Raw genomic sequence first — 18,996 nt, 5'->3', positions numbered from 1 at the left:
AGTACCCATGAGAATCACGGAAAATCCAGAAACTATAGAAAAAGAAGAACTGGAAGAAGCAATAAGAAAGATAAAGATTGGAAAAGCACCAGGAAGCGATGAAGTAGCACCAGAAATGATGAAATATATAGGAGTAAAAGCAAAAGAAAAATTGTTATACATATATAACCTAATATGGAAGAGAAAAGTAATACCCAGAGAATGGACAAATGCAGTAATTATACCTATATACAAGAAAGGAAACACAAGAGACTGTAGGAACTATAGAGGTATATCACTACTATGTGTAGCAGCAAAAGTATACGAAACCATAATAGAAAGGAAAATTAGAAAAGAAATAGAACATAAATTAGAGGATGTACAAAGTGGATTCAGGAAAGGACACAACACACAAGACCATATATTCACCATGCAACAAGTAATAGAAAAAGCCTTAAAGAAAAATAAAGAAATACATCTGAGCTTTATAGACATGGAAAAAGCATTCGACTCAGTCAAAAGAAAAGATATATGGAAAAGCCTAAAGAAGAAACAAGTAAGTGAAGAACTGATAGAAGCAACAAAGAGTATATACATGAAAACAACAAATACAGTAACAATGTTAAATATACAGTCAGAACCATTTGAAACAACCCAAGGATTTAGACAAGGGGGAAGTCTCAGCCCAGTACTATTCATAAATGTAATAGATGAGATAGTGAAAGAATGTAAGAAAACATTCAAGAAATACTGCATCGGTTGGAACAGAATGCAAATGATAAACGCTGAGATGTGTATATTTGCAGACGACGTAGTATTAATTGCGGAAACTGCAGAAAAACTGAAATACAACTTAGAGAAATGGAACCTAGAAGCAAGCAAATACAACTTAAACGTAAACAAAGAGAAGACTCAAATAATGAAAATATCAAGGAAACAAGGGACAGAAGATCAAATAGAAGTAATGATAGACCAACAAAAAATAATACAGACAAATTCATACAAATACTTAGGAACAGTAATCAACAACAAAGGAGACATCGAGGATGATCTTAACAACAGAATGGAAAACACAGGAAAACTATTCCAAGCACTAAATAGAGGATTCCTTAATAACAAAGAAATATCAACAAAGATCAAGATGACAATATACAAAACAATATATAGACCTACAGTGACATATGGAGCAGAAAATTGGATATTAAACAAAAGACATCAGAGCAGAATTCAGGCACCAGAGATGAAATACCTCAGAAGAACGATAGGAGTAAAAAGAACTGATAGATTCAGAAATGAAGAAATAAGAGAAAGACTCAAAATCAAACCGATACTCGAGTCAATCAAAGAGAAAAAATTGGCATGGTTCGGACATCTAACCCGGATGGACAATAATAGACAAGTAAAAAGAGTGTGGGACGCCAAACCAATAGGGAAGAACAGAAGAGGAAGACCCATTAAAGAATGGAACAGTGACATCTCGCAGATACTGCAGAGTAAGGGTAAGACTTGGCAGGAAGCAACACAGATGGCATCCAATAGGAAGGAATGGAGAAAGTTCATTAAGAGCTACGGTACCTCAGAAGACTGTCAAATATTGTTATTTAATGAATTGTATTTTAAACGGCCCAACACCGAAAGGTACAAATGGGTCTACTGATTAAGTAAGTAATAGCCTCTGGACGAATGAGGACGAATGTTTACAGATGGGAATTTGCTAAACGAATGAACTTTATATACTCTAGCAAACCAAAAACGGAATTAGTCGTCCAAAATCACGCGTACAAATTGGTCAAAAACACCCGAAATCACGTGCCAATCATAAATTCTCGATATTTTGGATTCGATCATTGGCGGCGCGTAAAAAAATGTGCATCCTTGCTGGTCACTTTATGTATGCAGGATGTATTATATGTGACATTGTTAATGCATCCTGAATATTATTTTTGGATTGTGGAGTAGCTACATATTTATGCTCAAAACAATACTTATACCAGAGGGAGTTGCTGAAGGTTGGCTATAACTACAGCAAATCCATCTTGAGCTATTCTTAGTATCGAATGTGTGTCCATGCCTGTCCAGTCTCTTACATTTTTCAGCCAGGAGTATTTTCTTCTTCCTGGACCTCTTCTTCCTTCCACTTTACCTTCCATTATCACTCGTAGAAAGTTGTATTTTTCCCCTCTGTAAATATGTCCTAGATAACTGCACATCTAACTCTGTAAATATGACCTGCTTACATACCTGGTATACGCTTCATCGGTCATACGTTATTTCGGGACATCTGCAACACTTTTTATAACAAATTAGAAATATAAGTCAGAATGCAGAAATCCAGAGTATTTGACAGAGGACTAATCTCAAGTACAGAGTAAATACCCCTGCTGATTATATTCGCAAAGTCCAATTTTATTTGTAAGGGTGATCTTTGTTTTGGTGCTATTGACGAGTAAGGTAATCCGCGAGAACGAGCTAACGCCATTAAATTCTTGCAGTAAATAATAAATTCTTGCAGTAAAAAAAACAAAAACGACTGGGTATAAGGAACCCTAAATGATACAGAGAAAAAAATGCATTTACTCCGTTCTTCCCCATTTTTCAGCAACATAGTAACTAAGTGAAATCTGAAATCAGATATTCGAGGATTATATATATAACAACACAACGTTCATATCCCAAACAGGTTGTACTGCCATATATCTACGCCACATTCTTTGACACACACCACTCAATAAAAACAGAACATACAACGATAGAATGTTGGTTGTGAATAATTAGCACACTGGTGATTTGTTTATAATAATTATAGGCAAATGATTGAAGAAAAAACCAGTAGTAACTTGCTGTTTATTGCTTGATGTAAACATTTAATCACAAGAACAAAGTAAGACTCATATGTAGATACTAACTACATAACTTTTAACTTTTCATAGCAACCTTTAGAAATATGAAGATGACAATAGAATCTACGTGTAAGTCCAAACAGTTAAAGTCTCTAAGTGTGCGTTCATATCGAGGCGCTGACCCTCGGTCGGACCATAGGATGGTTATTTATTTATCGTATGGCATACAATAAGAACACATATTTAAAAAGCAATATAAAACATTACATGGAGTATTACAAACGAACATCTAATGCATTAATATAGTCTAAAACATTTTCGATCGCATTCAGGAACTCGTCAAAAACTCCAGGGAACCGCCTTCGGGGGCATTCTTCAACAATGTGACGGACGGTCTGTCGTTGCGCACCACAGTCACACTCCGGAGTAAGGGCTTTTCCCCATTTATGTAAGCTGTCAGCACATCTACCGCTTCTTGTTCTTATTCTGTTTAGCGTTGTCCATGGACTCCGGGTCAGTTCAAAGCCTGGCGGTTTCTGATCGATACAGGCCATTTGCTGTGCTTCCTGTGGTGAGTCGCGCTCCCATTGTCTTCTCCAAGCGTTGGTGAGGTCGAAATGTTCGTGATGTAAGGAGGTGGCCCTTAACATGACAGGATATCTGGAGCGCAGTCTGTTCATTTCGATATCACGCCTATCATGGTGGATGGGTAGTTGATGGTTAGACTGTATTTTTCGATATTCTCTGAGAAGGGAGTGACTTCTTCGTAGTTTCGGCGGTGGAATGTGACTCAGGATGGGAAGCCAATAGTTATGTGTTGGTCTAATTGTACCTGAAATCATTCACATTGTCTGGTTTAATTGGGTGTCAATAATCTTCGTGTGTTTGCTATTGAGCCATACTGGGGAAGCATATTCAGCTGTCGAGTATACAAGTCCGATAGCAGATGATCTGAGTACGGAGGCTGAGGACCCCCATGTGGTACCACATAGCTTTTGGATTATATTATTTCGCGTTTTCAGTTTTGCTGCCGTTCTTTGTAGGTGTTCTTTAAAACTTAAAGTTCTGTCAAGAGTCACTCCAAGATATTTTGGTGTTGAGTTATGAGTTAGTAGTCTGTCTTCAAAGTGAACGGACAGTTTTTTGTTGGCTTGGGCATTATCTAGATGGAAACAGCACACTTCGGTTTTCGTCGCATTAGGCCGTAGCCTCCATTTGCGAAAGTATTCTCCCATAATAGCAAGGTCATCCGTTAGTATTGTTTCTGTAACTGCCATGTTATTATGTCTTGCTGCAATGGCCCAGTCGTCAGCGTAGCCAAATTTCTGCGAATTTGTTCTAGGTAGGTCCGCGATGTATAAATTAAACAGTAAGGGTGCCAAAACAGATCCCTGTGGCAGTCCATTGCTGAGCTTCATTTGGACACTTTTTGAGTTGCCCATTGTGACTTGGAAAGGTCTGTCGGTGAGCATGCTATCAATGAGTCTAGTTATCTTTTGACACGGGATGGCACGGATTAGTTTGCAGATTAGTCCTTGTCTCCAGACGGTGTCGTATGCAACTGATAGGTCAATGAAAGCAACGGATGTTTTTTGCTTTCTTTGAAAACCTGCTTCAATATGTGTTGTTAGGGATAGGATCTGATCTGTGCAGCTGCGGTTAGGTCTGAACCCTGCTTGCTCAATAGGTATCAATTCAAATATCTTATTACTAATTCTGTTGTAGATTAATCGTTCCAACAGTTTATAGACACAGCTCAGCAGTGCAATCGGTCGGTAGTTTTGAGGCTGATCATTTGCCTTTCCCGGTTTTAATATGGCTATAATGGAGGCCCTTTTTAGTGAGTGGGGGATTTCCCCTGATTTTATCATATCTGTATAGAAATCAACCAGCCATTTCCTAGCATATTTGGCACAGTGGAGTAAAAATTCTGGATGAATTTTATCGAAGCCGGGTGCCTTTCCAGACTTGACTTCTGATATTGCTGAGTTAATTTCTTCTAGAGTAAACGCTTCAGAGTATTGAGATGTAAGCGGGCATTCAGACTTCAGTATTTTTAGTTCTTGCTTTACTTTGGTGGTGTGGTCACGATCTCTAGGTGCTCTTGAGGTAGCTACAATGTGGGAGGCCACTCTGTTGGGAACTATTGGTACTTTATCTCTAGTTGTGTGTCTGCTACTACCAAGTTTTCTAAGTAAGGACCATGCTTTTCTGCTTGATTTACTAAAGTCTAGTTTTTCCACAGTTTCCATCCATTTTTGTCGTCTGGCTGCATCCAAACTGTGCAGTAGTTCGTCCGCAATTTCTCGGTCTTGGCTTTCGTTGTATTCTTGATATAATTTCTCACATTTTTCATCCCATCCTGGGACATACTCTTTACGATATCCCCTGGGTATAGTTTTCTTCGCTGTAGAGATAACCGCGCCAACAAATCTCATGTAGTTTTCACGTGTTGGGGTTATCCATCCCAAACATTTGTTCAATCTCTCAGTAAAAGTTGTCCAGTCTGCTTTTTTAAAGTTCCACCTAGGTCGAGGAAAAGATGTTATTATTGGTATTTTGATGCCAATTTCTATTACAACTGGTCTATGTTGGCTATGTGGAAAATCTGGGAGTACTGTACGTGAAGTTGCCAGGGGTTGATTGTTTTCATTTGTGGAGACAAAGCATAGGTCTGGGTTGTATTCTCGTTTCCAGGCTGCAGATCGAAAAGTTCCCTGATCTTTAGCGTCAAAGACTAAATAAGTGTCAACCTCTTCGCTCCAGTTTAGCAAAGCCTCGCCGTTTTGATCACTTTGCCTATACTTCCAGAGTTCATGGTGACTGTTGAAATCTCCCACATAAACTGAGGGGTGTGGGTGGGCGTGAATAACATGCGGAGGCCACAGGACTGCCGGGGGTTTATAAATATTGCTGATAGTAATTTCGCCAATTTGTATGGTAACCGTATGAATGTTATTTATGTCTGATGTAGAACATACGTATGCATTTTCTATTTTGTTTCGAACATAGGTTGCTACTCCATAAGCTGGATGGTAAGTTGCACCCAATAAATCATAGCCATGAATTCTTCCTCTAGCGAGAATTTGTTCTTCGTTTTCTACATGTGTTTCCTGAATTGCGACCACGTCGATATTATTTTCGATGAGAACCTTTTGAAGGTACTCACACTTACTTCTACTAATACCTTCTATATTTAAATGGCAGATTCGAACGCTTGGTCCGAGTTCTTTTGTCGCTTGGTCCTGAGAAGATCCGTTTAAATTGTTAGTTGTAGGCATATCTATTATCTTATCGTGATGTGTTCTTGCCAGGAGATCTAGAGATTCTAGATTGTCTGGCTGCGTATTGCGCTAGTTCATTTAGCATTACCCAGGGTGCACGTGTAGTATTCTACTACGGACGCGAACTAGCTTTACACCCTCATAGTACATACATAGTATCATCGACAGTATCATAGGATAGGGTATCATAGTATCGATAGTATCAGTATCAAAGGATGGTATCATAGTATCATCGACACATAAAATAAATGCATTGCTTTAAAAATTCCAGCGTTCACCATCAACGCGCATCGCCCAGCCTAGAGCCAGGTATCGGACCATGGAGTTGGGCCATAGTATTCCAGCTTACTATTTTTTCGATTCCCGTCCGTAGTAGTACTGTACACTACAATCGACACTACGAGATGCCGAGCACCGAGCCTCGCTGCGACCAAATAAATGCATTTTATTTTAAATTCGAGCATCGAGCGTTCACTTCACTGTCATAGGCCAGAGAAGTAAGTAAAAAAAGTAACCTATTTTTGAAACTCGTCCGGCAGGCAAACCATAATTGTTTTGAGTAGTATGGTCCTCTGTAAAAAAAACCTGTATGTTTCCTGCAGTCGATTTTTTGGACTTAATTAGTTATTAACAAATTAAGGTCAAAAAACGAAACATTTTTGCTTTTTTCGTCTATCAGCAAAAAGTGAAGCATTTTAAACAAATTTTAGAAGAAAAGAAACTTATAAGTCATATACTTATAACTTTCAAAATGGCGTTTTCTAAATGTTTATAGGTATCCTTTTTTGTTGCTTAGGAAGTTACAAAATAAGTAAAAAATTTTGGTTTTTTATAAATGTTAATAACTTTTTTGAAAATAAACATATAACATTTATATTTTATGGAATGCTGTGTCTTATAATGCTTAAAATATAATCAAAATGCCTTTTAACCCGGCAACTGTGTTGTGGGGTGAAAATCACCCACGTCGTTCATTAGCGCTTGTTAAAATAGTGGCAACATCGCCAGATTCATCTGGCGCCACGAGTACCTTCCCTTCCCATAATATAACAGATCTTGTATTGCATCATAAATTTCAGTATATAAATAAGATTTGAACGAGTGGTGTCGCGTTCTTTGGACTTTTGGCTGATTTTAACCCCACCACACAGTTGAAGTGCAGTAATATTTAGTTTTTGGGTAATTTTAACCCCACAACACCGGTTAATTATTAACAGGTAAGTTCTTATACTAGCACAATTTATCTTTATTTTTTTAACAGAAACATAATGTAATTGGTAGGAATATTGAAAATTGATTAGATATTTTTAATTTCAGACATATAGAAATATGTGTAGTTGGGAGAAAGAACAAGAAGCTCTCTTGAAGCTTTGGCAGGATGAATTAACTGGATCAGAGTTAGGATCAGAAAGCGAATCTGAAAATGAAAGTCAGCAGGTTAGCCTTCGTCCCAGTGATGATGTTTTAGAAAACCAACTTCAATCAGTGGAAAATTGTCAGCCTGGAAGTTCTAATCAGAAAAATCAATCATCGTCGGAAGATTCCTCTCAAGACAACAATAAGTTTGAAGATAATAAAGTAAGGCAATCTAAGTTTTTTATCGGACGGGATGGGAAAACAAAATGGGCAAAGAACTGTCCTAATAAATCGGTTAGAACACGACAAGAAAATTTAATAACTTTACTTCCCGGTGTTCGAAATAATGCAAAATATTGCAAGTCGCCCATTTCTTGCTGGGAATTATTCATGGATAATATTATTGTGGAAGATATTGTCCACTGCACTAATAAAAAAATCAGTTTAGTCGCTCAGAATTATAATGACCAACATAAATATATCACCAAGTCTACGGACGCAGAAGAAATTCATGCAGTTTTCGGATTATTATATCTATCAGGCGTTTATAAAGCCAACAGGTTAAATCTGGAGGATCTGTGGGCTACAGATGGAACAGGAATTGACATTTTCAGGCTAACAATGTCCCTGCAAAGATTTATATTACTTTTAAAATGCCTACGATTCGATAATATCGAAAATAGAGAAGAACGAAAAAGAGTAGATAAACTGGCAGCTATACGAGCTGTTTTGGATCGATTTGTATCCAATTGTCAACAATATTTTATTCCTAGTCAATACTTGACGATCGATGAAAAATTAGAATCTTTTCGGGGACGTTGTTCCTTTCGGCAATATATCCCCAATAAGCCGTCCAAATATGGAATTAAAATATTTGCCTTAGTGGATGCCAAAACATTCTACATTTTAAATTTAGAGGTATATGTTGGGTCACAGCCTGAAGGACCTTTTCAATTTAGTAATAGACCGTTTGATGTAGTAAACAGGCTTGTAACTCCAATCCGTGGTACTAACCGCAACATTACATTCGACAACTGGTTTACCAGCATACCGCTAATGGAACATTTGCTTAATGAACATCGGTTAACATCTGTTGGAACTATTCGTAAAAACAAGAGGGAAATACCGACAATCTTTTTGAATTCCAAAAACAGAGCTGAAACACACGCAATTTTCGGATTTAAAAAAGACATTTCTTTGGTGTCCTTTGTCCCGAAGAAAAATAAAATAGTGTTAGTAGCTTCTTCACTTCACCATGATACAGAATTTGATCACAAATCAAATAAACCTGACATTATAGAAACGTAGGCTAAACGTGTATCCACAAACAAAAGTGGTAACAAGGTAAAGTGCAACCAGTCCCATAAACTCGTCAATATTTTCGTGTGTCTAGTTGACTATTTATTAAATTACTATTAACACATATTTCTATTGGTAAAAAATGTAAGTAAAATTATTTCACAGAAGTCATAAAATATTTATTTGCGAGACGACTGTTACATGGACGCTTCGCCAGTGGTATGACAAGAATTAAATGAAAACCCCAACAAAAAACGGGTGTGGCAGTCCAGTGGGACTGCCGGTGGAAGTTACACTTCTATACACGCATTCACCGTTACAAATTTATTTGGAAGTCAGTCTGCACAATCATTACATATGTAATGCTATAGGTAAGAAATAGCAGAAAGAGAAACAGAATTAATAACAACTTACTGACAATTAATAAACAACTTTTGACCTGTAATAGGAGTATAGTAAATGAAGGATTGAATCAATATTTTGATGAAAATGTATATTTTTATTTTCATGTATGTATGAAAGGAGTTGAATGCAAAAAATTTTTTACACACTCTGCAGTAAAATTTCCAATTTGTATGGGAGTATAGAAGTATAACTTCAAAAATGAAGAAGCAAAAGGAATGGAACATGTAATATCTTAAGACTAACAGACAGATAGATTGAAAGTAGGTAAAAATACAGTCTGTTACTAACCTATGCTCAACCACTTTTGTTAATATCAGCAAATATTTCTAAAACTTTCGCTCGATAAAATAAACCCCTCGATTAAATTTCAACGTAATTTTTTACTTCCATTTCTCACGTTATCAGCAGTAGAAAGCAGAAGGAAGTATCCATTTCAAACGTCAAGCCGAAGAGATATTTGAACGACACGGGACGAACATACATATACCTACATATACATGAGGGACATACTTGTGCCAGCAATTTCAAAGAACTACTGTTCTTAGTCACGCAATCCTCTTCAAACTTTTGATGTTGTGTCACGATTGATTAAAATGGAGGTTACTTATCTGCTCATTAAAACGTCCGCTTGATTTTGTTGTATATGGAGTGAATTTAGAACGGCTTTTTTCCAACTTTAGGACTTCCGTCTGCTACAAAGGGTGTTTTTGTTAATATGTTATAAACTAAACAATAAAAGAAACAGTTCATTTTTATTTTCTTTTACTTTTCACAGAGAATTTTATTATAGTTCTAAAATATATCTAGTAATAAATCACGAAAGTAGAAAAATTTCTATTGACGAAACCAAAATCCAGATTTTTGTTTTAATCTGTACCTTCTAAGAATTGCAAGTCAAAACAGACGATGCTAAAGATGTACGTAGTTAAAAGATCAAATCTTAACTGTCTTTCTTTTATGTCTAGTTATCTTCAGCCAGCAGATGATGATATTTTCCACCGATTGTGCTTCAGACCTAAAACAAATTATCTCGTATTTGCCCTGCTATACTCGATTTGTAAATGCGTGAAAGCAGAGTTTTTGTAGTTGTAGATTACAACGGTCTTTTATAGGACTATTCAATGCATAACAGTTATAAAATGTCGTGTGGGTGTTTTGTACTACTATAATATAATTTACAATAAGACAAATGCTTGAAAAGTATTGGGAATATAATCACGACGTGCATCAGATTTTTATAGACTTCAAACAGGCTTATGATTCAATTAATCGTGCAACATTATGGAAGGCAATGATCGAGCTCGGCGTACCCAAGAAACTAGCTGCGGTAGCACAAATGTGTGTAAGTAACTCTTTTGCACAAGTTAGAATAGGGGGAAAAATATCAAATGCTTTCTGCGTAAATTCTGGACTAAGACAGGGAGATCCGTTGTCCCCATTGTTGTTTAACGTGGCCTTAGAATATGTCATGCGAAAAATATATCCAAAAATCAAACCAGACATAACTGCTCGGGGAGCAAAAATCATACTCGCGTTTGCCGATGACGTCGACCCAGTAGCACAATCAACATTAGAAATTAAGGATACTTTCTCGGGCTTTGAAGAAGCTGCATTAAACATTGTTTTAAAAATAAATGAAGACAAAACAAAATACATGGTCGTCTCAAAACAAGAACGACGGCGAATAAGGCAAAACATTATTATAAATGATCACAACTTCGAAGTGGTTAAAGAATTTAAATATCTAGGAGCAAAAATCACAAGTGACAACAAATTAGAGCGAGAAGTTGAAACGAGAATAATGACAGGAAACATATCTTTCTTTGCAATGCAACATCTAATGAAGTCAAAACTTCTTTCACGAGATACAAAAATCCGGATATATAAGACCATAATACGACCAGCAGTCGCATATGGAAGCGAAACATGGACGCTAACAAAAAGAGAAATAAATAAATTGCTGGTGTGGGAACGTAAAATTCTTCGAATGATATATGGCCCTTGCATAGACAGCGTGACAAACGAATGGAGGGGCAGATACAATAACGAGCTAGAGCCTCTATTCGGAAAAGAAAATCTAGTCAGATATATAAAGGCCAATAGACTCAGATGGGCAGACATGTGATACGCAGTAACGATAATCGCCTTATAAACAATGTGTTCTGGGAAAGGCCAGAGGGAAGAAGGTCTATAGGGCGGCCTAGAAAAAGGTGGAAATATGCAGTCAATGAAGATCTAGAGAAAATGGGAGTGCGACAATGGGAATTACTGGCACAGGACCGACAAACATGGAAGGCAATAGTAAACGCGGCAAAGACTCACGAAGAGTTGTAGCGCCATTGATGATGATGATGATGATGATGATAATATAATACCAAAATTCTTGGCACTAAATTCTGAGAAATGATAACAGTTGTAACAGTAACACTGCTGCTACACTGTGATTAAAGATAATTAGTTACTTTCTATATTAATAATTTACATGACAACGCTGACCAGTAGAAAAGAACAGCAGTTCATTGTGCACGTTAAGCCGCCTACAGACTTGAGCATTCTGCCAAATGAACATGCGTTTCAAAAGTACAGGGAAGCGTTTAACGCAAATATTGATAAACATATTGAAACTGTTAAAAAAATAAATATATTGTTAGCATACTTATAGATGTAGTATGTTTTTTGGCCAAACAATAATTAGCGTTTCGGGGCCATTTTGAGGACGATACCTCTAACAATCGAGGCAATTACAGGGAATTGTTAGCATGAATTGCCAAAAAAGATCAAACATTTTGCCAACATCTAGAAACAACAACTGTTTTTTTTTTTCGGGAGTTTCAAGTGATGTACAAAACGATATTATTGAAGCCATATCTACATTTATGATTGATGAAATAAAGTCAGAAATTACCGAAGCAAGTTTTGTAGCTGTTATATTGGATGAAAGCACTGATATTTCAAACCACTCACAACTTTCTGTTGTATTTAAATACGTTTACCCCGACGGTGATGTTTGTGAAAGATTTTTGAAATTTGTTAATGTTCAGCGGGGCCGCTATCGCAAATTCTGTTCAGTGTGTTAAACGAATTTCAGTGTGGAAATAAACTAATTGCATAGTATTACGATGGTGTAACTGTAATGAGTGGGCAACACAACGGCCTACAAAAACTGATTAACGGTAAGTATCAAGATGCAATTTTTTTCACTGTTATGCGCATAGACTCAATTTGGTTTTACAACAATCGGTGGAACATATTAAAGAGTGTAAAACTTTTTTTCAAACGTTATTAGGATTTGCTGCATTTTTTTCAAAATCGTCCAAAGATAATAAAAAGAAAAAGTAACACTCGTCGCAAGCGAGGAGATTTTTTGATTTCAATCTGGATCCAAGAACTTATGCAACATCCTTTGGGAGATTTAAATTTCTAATTACAATCATTTAATTCTTCTTTAGTAAAAAGTTTAGGTGAGCGATCTTTATCAGGTTCATATGACTCATGACATACATTGTTCTCATTGTCATTACTTTTACAGTCACAGTCATCACTAGACTTCGGCAAATATGCATATTGCATATTTTGCATATTGTGCATATTTTATGCAAATATTTCATATTTTGGCATATTTGTATAAAAGTTTGCATAAAGTGCATAAAAGTTCAGATTTTTATACTGTATTTGAAAATTTTTAAACATACCAATTTATTTCAATTCTTGTATAAAATTTTGTAGTCATTTTAATCAAGAAATGATCTAAGTACGTAATCTCTACGGGTACAAAACATTTACAATTTCAAAGAAGATCAATTTAAGTAGCCCTCAACATTCTTAGAAAGTCTCGGTCACTGAGGCATTCAGTTATTGGATAATCGCTAAGGGTTCGCTCATTTGCATTTTATGATCTAATCCCCAAATCTATCTACAATTTATTGTATCTTAACAGCAGGTAAACGGCTAATAGTTTTGTTCCTAATTTAGGGATTTTCCAAAATCTCCCAGTTTATTGAATTAGGTACCTAAACATTTCTAATTTGATGCTCAGATTTGTAAATCATTTTTGTTTTGATATTCAAAGCGTAAACACTCGTTGTGCGTAACAAAAAGGAAGATTGTGATTTTATAATGCCTAAAACAACCAGTGCTTCAACTTGGATTAAACCTTATAAAGAGCTGTCTATGGATATGGGAAAAATCTACTGTTCAGTCTGTGGCAAAATTGTAAGTATCTAATATTTTCTATTAAATATCTAATATTTCATACATACAGGGTGTTTCCAAATGACACTTACAACGTTTGACTGTAGATACTTCTCGAAAAATTGAACAAAACGATATAGTTAATGAGGGGTCAAACTTATTTACTTTTCGAGATACAGGGTGTTAAAATTAAAAAAAAATTAAATTCGTTTAGTTAATAACAACAATAACTTTAAAACCAATAAACGTATTTACTTGAAACTTAGTACTCGTAGGTTGTTTTTAAATGAAAAATAGCTTCCTTTAGTGAGAAAAAATTGTCCATGGTACAATACAATGGTGTGTATTTAGAAAAATTTTTCACCTTTACTTTTTTTTATGAAGTCAGCTATTCTAAAACACAATTATTTTTATTGTAATTGAATTAACAAAAAAAAACTTTTGTTGAATTTTAAAATAAGTTATATGATGTACTAATGGTTAGTAACAAAAACTAATTTGTGGATTAATACTGCATTTAAAACACTTAGCGAGTGTTTTTTTTTTCCAAACCAGTTATTTGATTAACCAAAAACACCTTGTATATTTTTATATTTTAAAGGTTGGGTTAAAATAAAGGTTTTTATTTTTATTTATAGATAGCATGTGAGAAGAAATTTCAGATAGACCAACATGTGAGAACTGCTTCACACATTGCAAAAAAAAGGAAAAATAGGAGGAAAACATCAAACTTCAATGGCTAAATGTTTTCAATCTACTTCAAAAAAATTAGATGAGCAAGAAACTTTTAATGAAGACTTGTGTCGCGCATTAGTGTCTGCAAACATACCGCTTTCAAAATTAGCAAATGTAAATTTTAGTTCGTTTCTAAAAAAATATTGCAAACTTAATGTTCAAAGTGATCGGTCTCTAAGAAGAAATAATGTGAACGGGCTATACTCGTCGGTGTTAATTAATATTAAGGAAGAAATTGCAGATAATTATTTTTACATATCTGTAGACGAAACCACTGATTCCTCAGGAAAGTATATTGCTCATTTATTGATTGGTGTTCTTAAAGAAGATACCTTACCAAAATCTCATCTTATTTCATGCCAGCAACTTGAGAAAACAAATGCTTTAACAATTTCGCGTTTTATACAAGAAACATTAGCAACTTTTTTTCTTCCGACAACTATTCCTTCTAATAAATTACTGCTTATTTTATCGGATGCTGCTCCTTATATGGTGAAAGCAGGACAAAATTTAAAAATATTTTTCCCAGATTTAATACATGTTACTTGTGTAGCGCATGGATTAAACAGAGTTGCAGAGGAAATACGAAACAAGTTTCCTCTTGTAAATACCATGATATCCAGTGTCAAAAAAGTATTTCTTAAATCTCATATAAGAATTCAACTTTATAAAGAAATGCTACCTAACATTCCTCTTCCACCACAACCTATTTTAACGCGATGGGGAACATGGTTAGAAGCAGCTAATTTTTATGCAGATCATTTTGTTAAAATAAAGAACATAATTGATACGTTAACAGATGAAAGTTCCCAATCTCTTTCGGATTCTAAACAAACTTTTCAGAGTAACTTGCTTCAACAAGAACTTTCATTTATAAAATCAAATTTTAGTTTTGTTCAAAAAACAATTACTCAGTTAGAATCACCAAAACTGTCATTGTTCGAAAGTACAGCATTAATAAACGAATTTGCGCCATGTTGTCGGAACGTTAGAGGTAATATTGGAAAAGATATTTTAAAAAAATTTGAAGATACTATGGAAAAAAATAAAGGTTACCATATTCTTTCTGAAGTGTTCAGTATTCTAGCTGGAAATATTTCGGAAACAATTAATTTAGAACCAAATGTTTTGGTTAGTTTGAAAAATGCTCCCGTTACATCAGTTGATGTTGAACGAAGTTTTTCCATATAGAAATATATGTACTCAGACAGAAGCCACAAGTTTTTGTTAGAAAATTTTGAACACCACTTGGTCATTTATTGTTACCATAATTCTAAATAAGTTTATGCATACTTAAAAATGATATAGTTACTTAAAATAAATGTAAATCTTAATGAATAGTAGGAAATATTTAGTTATGTACACTTTTTTGTTTAAATAAAATTGTTACTATTTTACGATTTTTTTATTTATTTGTATGCATATTTTGTAAAATATTTGCATATTTTCGGGTAAACACGTGCATATTTATGCGCATATTTTCTACATTTTTATTTGCATATTTGCGGAAGTCTAATCATCACTAACATATTTTAGAACAGTAGGAGGAGCATAGTGTCGCTATGAATTACTGGTCTAATAGCAGAGGGTAAGTTAGGATAAACAATAGATTTCTTGTTCTTAAATGAGTAGCCACATATAATATATTAATCAGACAAAAGTAACCATCATCCACATGATGTGATGGTTCTCTTTAGACTATCGGTATTCTAAAAGACATAGCTCTCTTTTTACCTGTTAAATACAGTCGCAATGTCTCGAAACAAGTTTCACAAACAGTATGAAGAATCCATGCCTTGTCTTGATCGCCAAGTTTTATACCAAAATATGAAAAGTACACAGTTTCTACAAATTTAATAGAATATTTCCCTATTTTACAACCACAAATGTGGCTGTATCGACGCATACTGAGAATGCCTTGGAGAGACAGAGTGACCAACACAGAGGTATTAGGACGAATGGGTAAAGAGGTGGAATTGTTAACAACTGTTAAAAGGAGAAAAGCATCATACCTGGGCCATGTGTTCCGTAATGATAAGTACAGTCTGCTACAGCTTATCGTAAAAGGCAAGATTGAAGGTAGAAGAGGTTTGGGCAGAAAGAAGAAATCCTGGCTGAGAAACTTGAGAGAATGGTTTAAAATACCAGAAGCTGCGAACATAATACATGCGGCACAAAATAGAGAAACCTATCGTTTGATGGTCGCCAACCTTCGGTAGAACACGGCACATAAAGAAGAAGAAGACAACCACAAAACACCCACAAATATAATAAAACACATTAGGGCTATTGACACACGATCACCGAGATTGGTCAAACCAATTGTATGATTTTGACACGAGAAAGAAGAGAGTGTAGTGGTCACAAAGAACAATGCAGAGTCTGGACGGATAGAGTTTTGTTTTCGATAGAGTTTTAAAAACCGGAAAAAATTTCCTTTAATTCTATGTGTAGTGAGCTTTGAGCTCAAAATTCCATATAGCAATCTTTGTAATGTGAGTTAATATTGCTTCTGTCCTTTTTGTAATCGTTCTTGCCTATAACGATATCGGTCAGCTTTGGTGTGCTTGAGTAAGCAAAGCCACGCTTGGATTATTTGCAATTATGCAAACTCAGGTACTTTATTAAACTTGACACACTACGTGTGTCTTCGGTTCTAATGAAAAACAATTCAAATTACAGAATAACATAAATTAGTAAATAAAACGTTGGAAATTTTATTTGTCATAAGTGTGTACAATAACATATCAGTTTTTTCGTATATAAATAAGAATTTAACAATAACGCAATGTAAAATATTACTAATATTATTTATGAATGTTACTATATTAGAAATAATATCGCAAAAGAAAGATATAATAGTCAATGGACACACGGGAAATACAACGGATACAAAGACATATCTGAAACATATTTCGCATGGTACACTCAACGAACAAAAACGGTACCGGAAGCCAGAAGTTTGAACTATATTAACATTGATTGATGAAGATAAAAATGAGATGATTTAAAACTACAAGAAAGGAGTCTTACTGCAAGATATCATTAATTAATTAATGTGTTTTGCTTAATATAAAGCTAGATGAAGACGAAGACAAAACAGTTTATTGCGTAACATTGATTGTATGACATTCATTTAAACAGATTTTAATACAAACTGGAAAAATAAATTTTATGTTTATCAAAATATTCTATTCGAAAAAGCCGTTTCACACTTTATTTTCTGCCCTTCATACAGAAATCGTAGTCAATATCACCTCCCTCATAACTCATCACTTTCAAGATTTATGCCTCCATATCAGTGCCATCCCAGCACTCTCCTCATTCATTCCATCGTTCTCTTCTGCACTGTCCACTTTTCCCAACAGGAGCATCGCCTTCGTCCTTCGTCCTTATCGGCACAACGGATGCAAACAAGGACGTAGTTCTCGCTGTTTTTTATGAGGGATGATGTATGGGGTATGGGATGTTTATTCACGTAAGCGTGAACGGTTCAGATGTGTTTTTTGAGCATAGAATCACTTTTGAGGGTTTTGTTAATAAAATAATAAAAAACAAAAACCCAAAGCACAGTTGTCGGTATATAAACAACGATATATAACTTGACGAAATGATACTCTAAATATAAAAAACTTTCTAAATAACAAATGATATTAGAAGCAGTACACAAGTGTTGTTTTACTTCAGTATGTAGAGTCAGGTAAAATATCAAGAAAATATCTGGAAAAAAACAAAAATTTTTTTCGTAAAAGATAACAAAATTATAGTTTTGTATACGAGTATAATATATTAATATATATTAAAAAAAAAAACGGGTGTGGCAGTCCAGTGGGACTGCCGGTAGAAGTTACACTTCTATACACGCATTGGCCGTTACAAATTTATTTGGGAGTCAATCTGCACAATCATTACATATGTAATGCTACAGGTAAGACATAGCAGAAAGAGAAACAGAATTAATAACAACTTACTAACAATTAATAAACAACATTTGACCTGTAGTAGGAGTATAGTAAATGAAGGATTGAATCGATATTTTGATGAAAATATATATTTTTATTTTCCTATATGTATGAAAGGAGTTGAATGCAAAAATTTTTTTACACATACTCTGCACTAAAATTCATTGTTTATTTTGTTAATAATATAAAAATACAATACAATACACTGCAACATAATTCAATATAATAATACAATACAAATTAAAATGCAATATTCATAAGTATTTAAAAATGACAATAATATACACAACTTTTCTACTTACGCATATGTTTAATTTACCATGTAATAATATTAATAAAATTCCTCCCCGACTGGGAATCGAACCCCGGTCTCCCGCGTGACAGGCATGGATACTGACTACTATACTACCGAGGACATGATACAGACGTATTTCAAAATTGACAGTTCTCGGTCATACAGTGATTTATTGAGATTATTATTTTGAAATACAAAAGACTAATATAATTATGAACATTTAATAAATAATACAAAACATATCACACAAATAATAATATTAATAAATATTTTATTATATATATATATATATAACATTATATGTATATATATATATATATATATATATATATATATAATATATAATATTAAATATATATACAAAAGGAACATATTTAAATTCGAGAGAGGAAGAGAGAGAAAATATATCTTCTGTCTCTCTCTTACTCATTATCTTACATATGTAATGATTTCACCGATTCACTCCCATACAAATTTCCAACGTGGAGCGCGCGTATAGAAGTATAACTTCAAAAAAAATTATAAGTAGATAAATCAAATTTTAATAAAAGCAAATTTGAATGTTAAAGGAATATAAGTATGCTCCAAAGTGCAGAAAATGCAACGTTAGAATACTGGTCCCACACTGAATGTACCTCGCAATATACTGT

The 18,996-nt window shown here is 34.6% G+C and overlaps 2 protein-coding genes across 2 annotated transcripts in view; both read right to left on the bottom strand.

Moving 5' to 3' along the window:
* LOC140441022 (uncharacterized) overlaps positions 1-18,996 on the bottom strand; it is a 205,850-nt gene that overhangs the window by 135,349 nt on the left and 51,505 nt on the right. The gene's annotated exons all lie outside the window — the stretch shown is intronic.
* On the bottom strand, positions 2,553-6,100 carry LOC140442075 (uncharacterized). The gene is made up of 3 exons (XM_072533148.1): positions 5,193-6,100; positions 4,619-5,009; positions 2,553-2,600 (listed from the first exon to the last, which is right to left on the bottom strand). The coding sequence occupies exons 1-3, from the start codon at positions 6,098-6,100 to the stop codon at positions 2,553-2,555; spliced, it is 1,347 nt and encodes a 448-aa protein (XP_072389249.1).

Source organism: Diabrotica undecimpunctata, chromosome 5, assembly GCF_040954645.1.
Source record: "Diabrotica undecimpunctata isolate CICGRU chromosome 5, icDiaUnde3, whole genome shotgun sequence".
Taxonomy (NCBI): Eukaryota; Metazoa; Arthropoda; class Insecta; order Coleoptera; family Chrysomelidae; genus Diabrotica; species Diabrotica undecimpunctata.
This window is presented reverse-complemented; position numbering and strand designations above follow the sequence as displayed.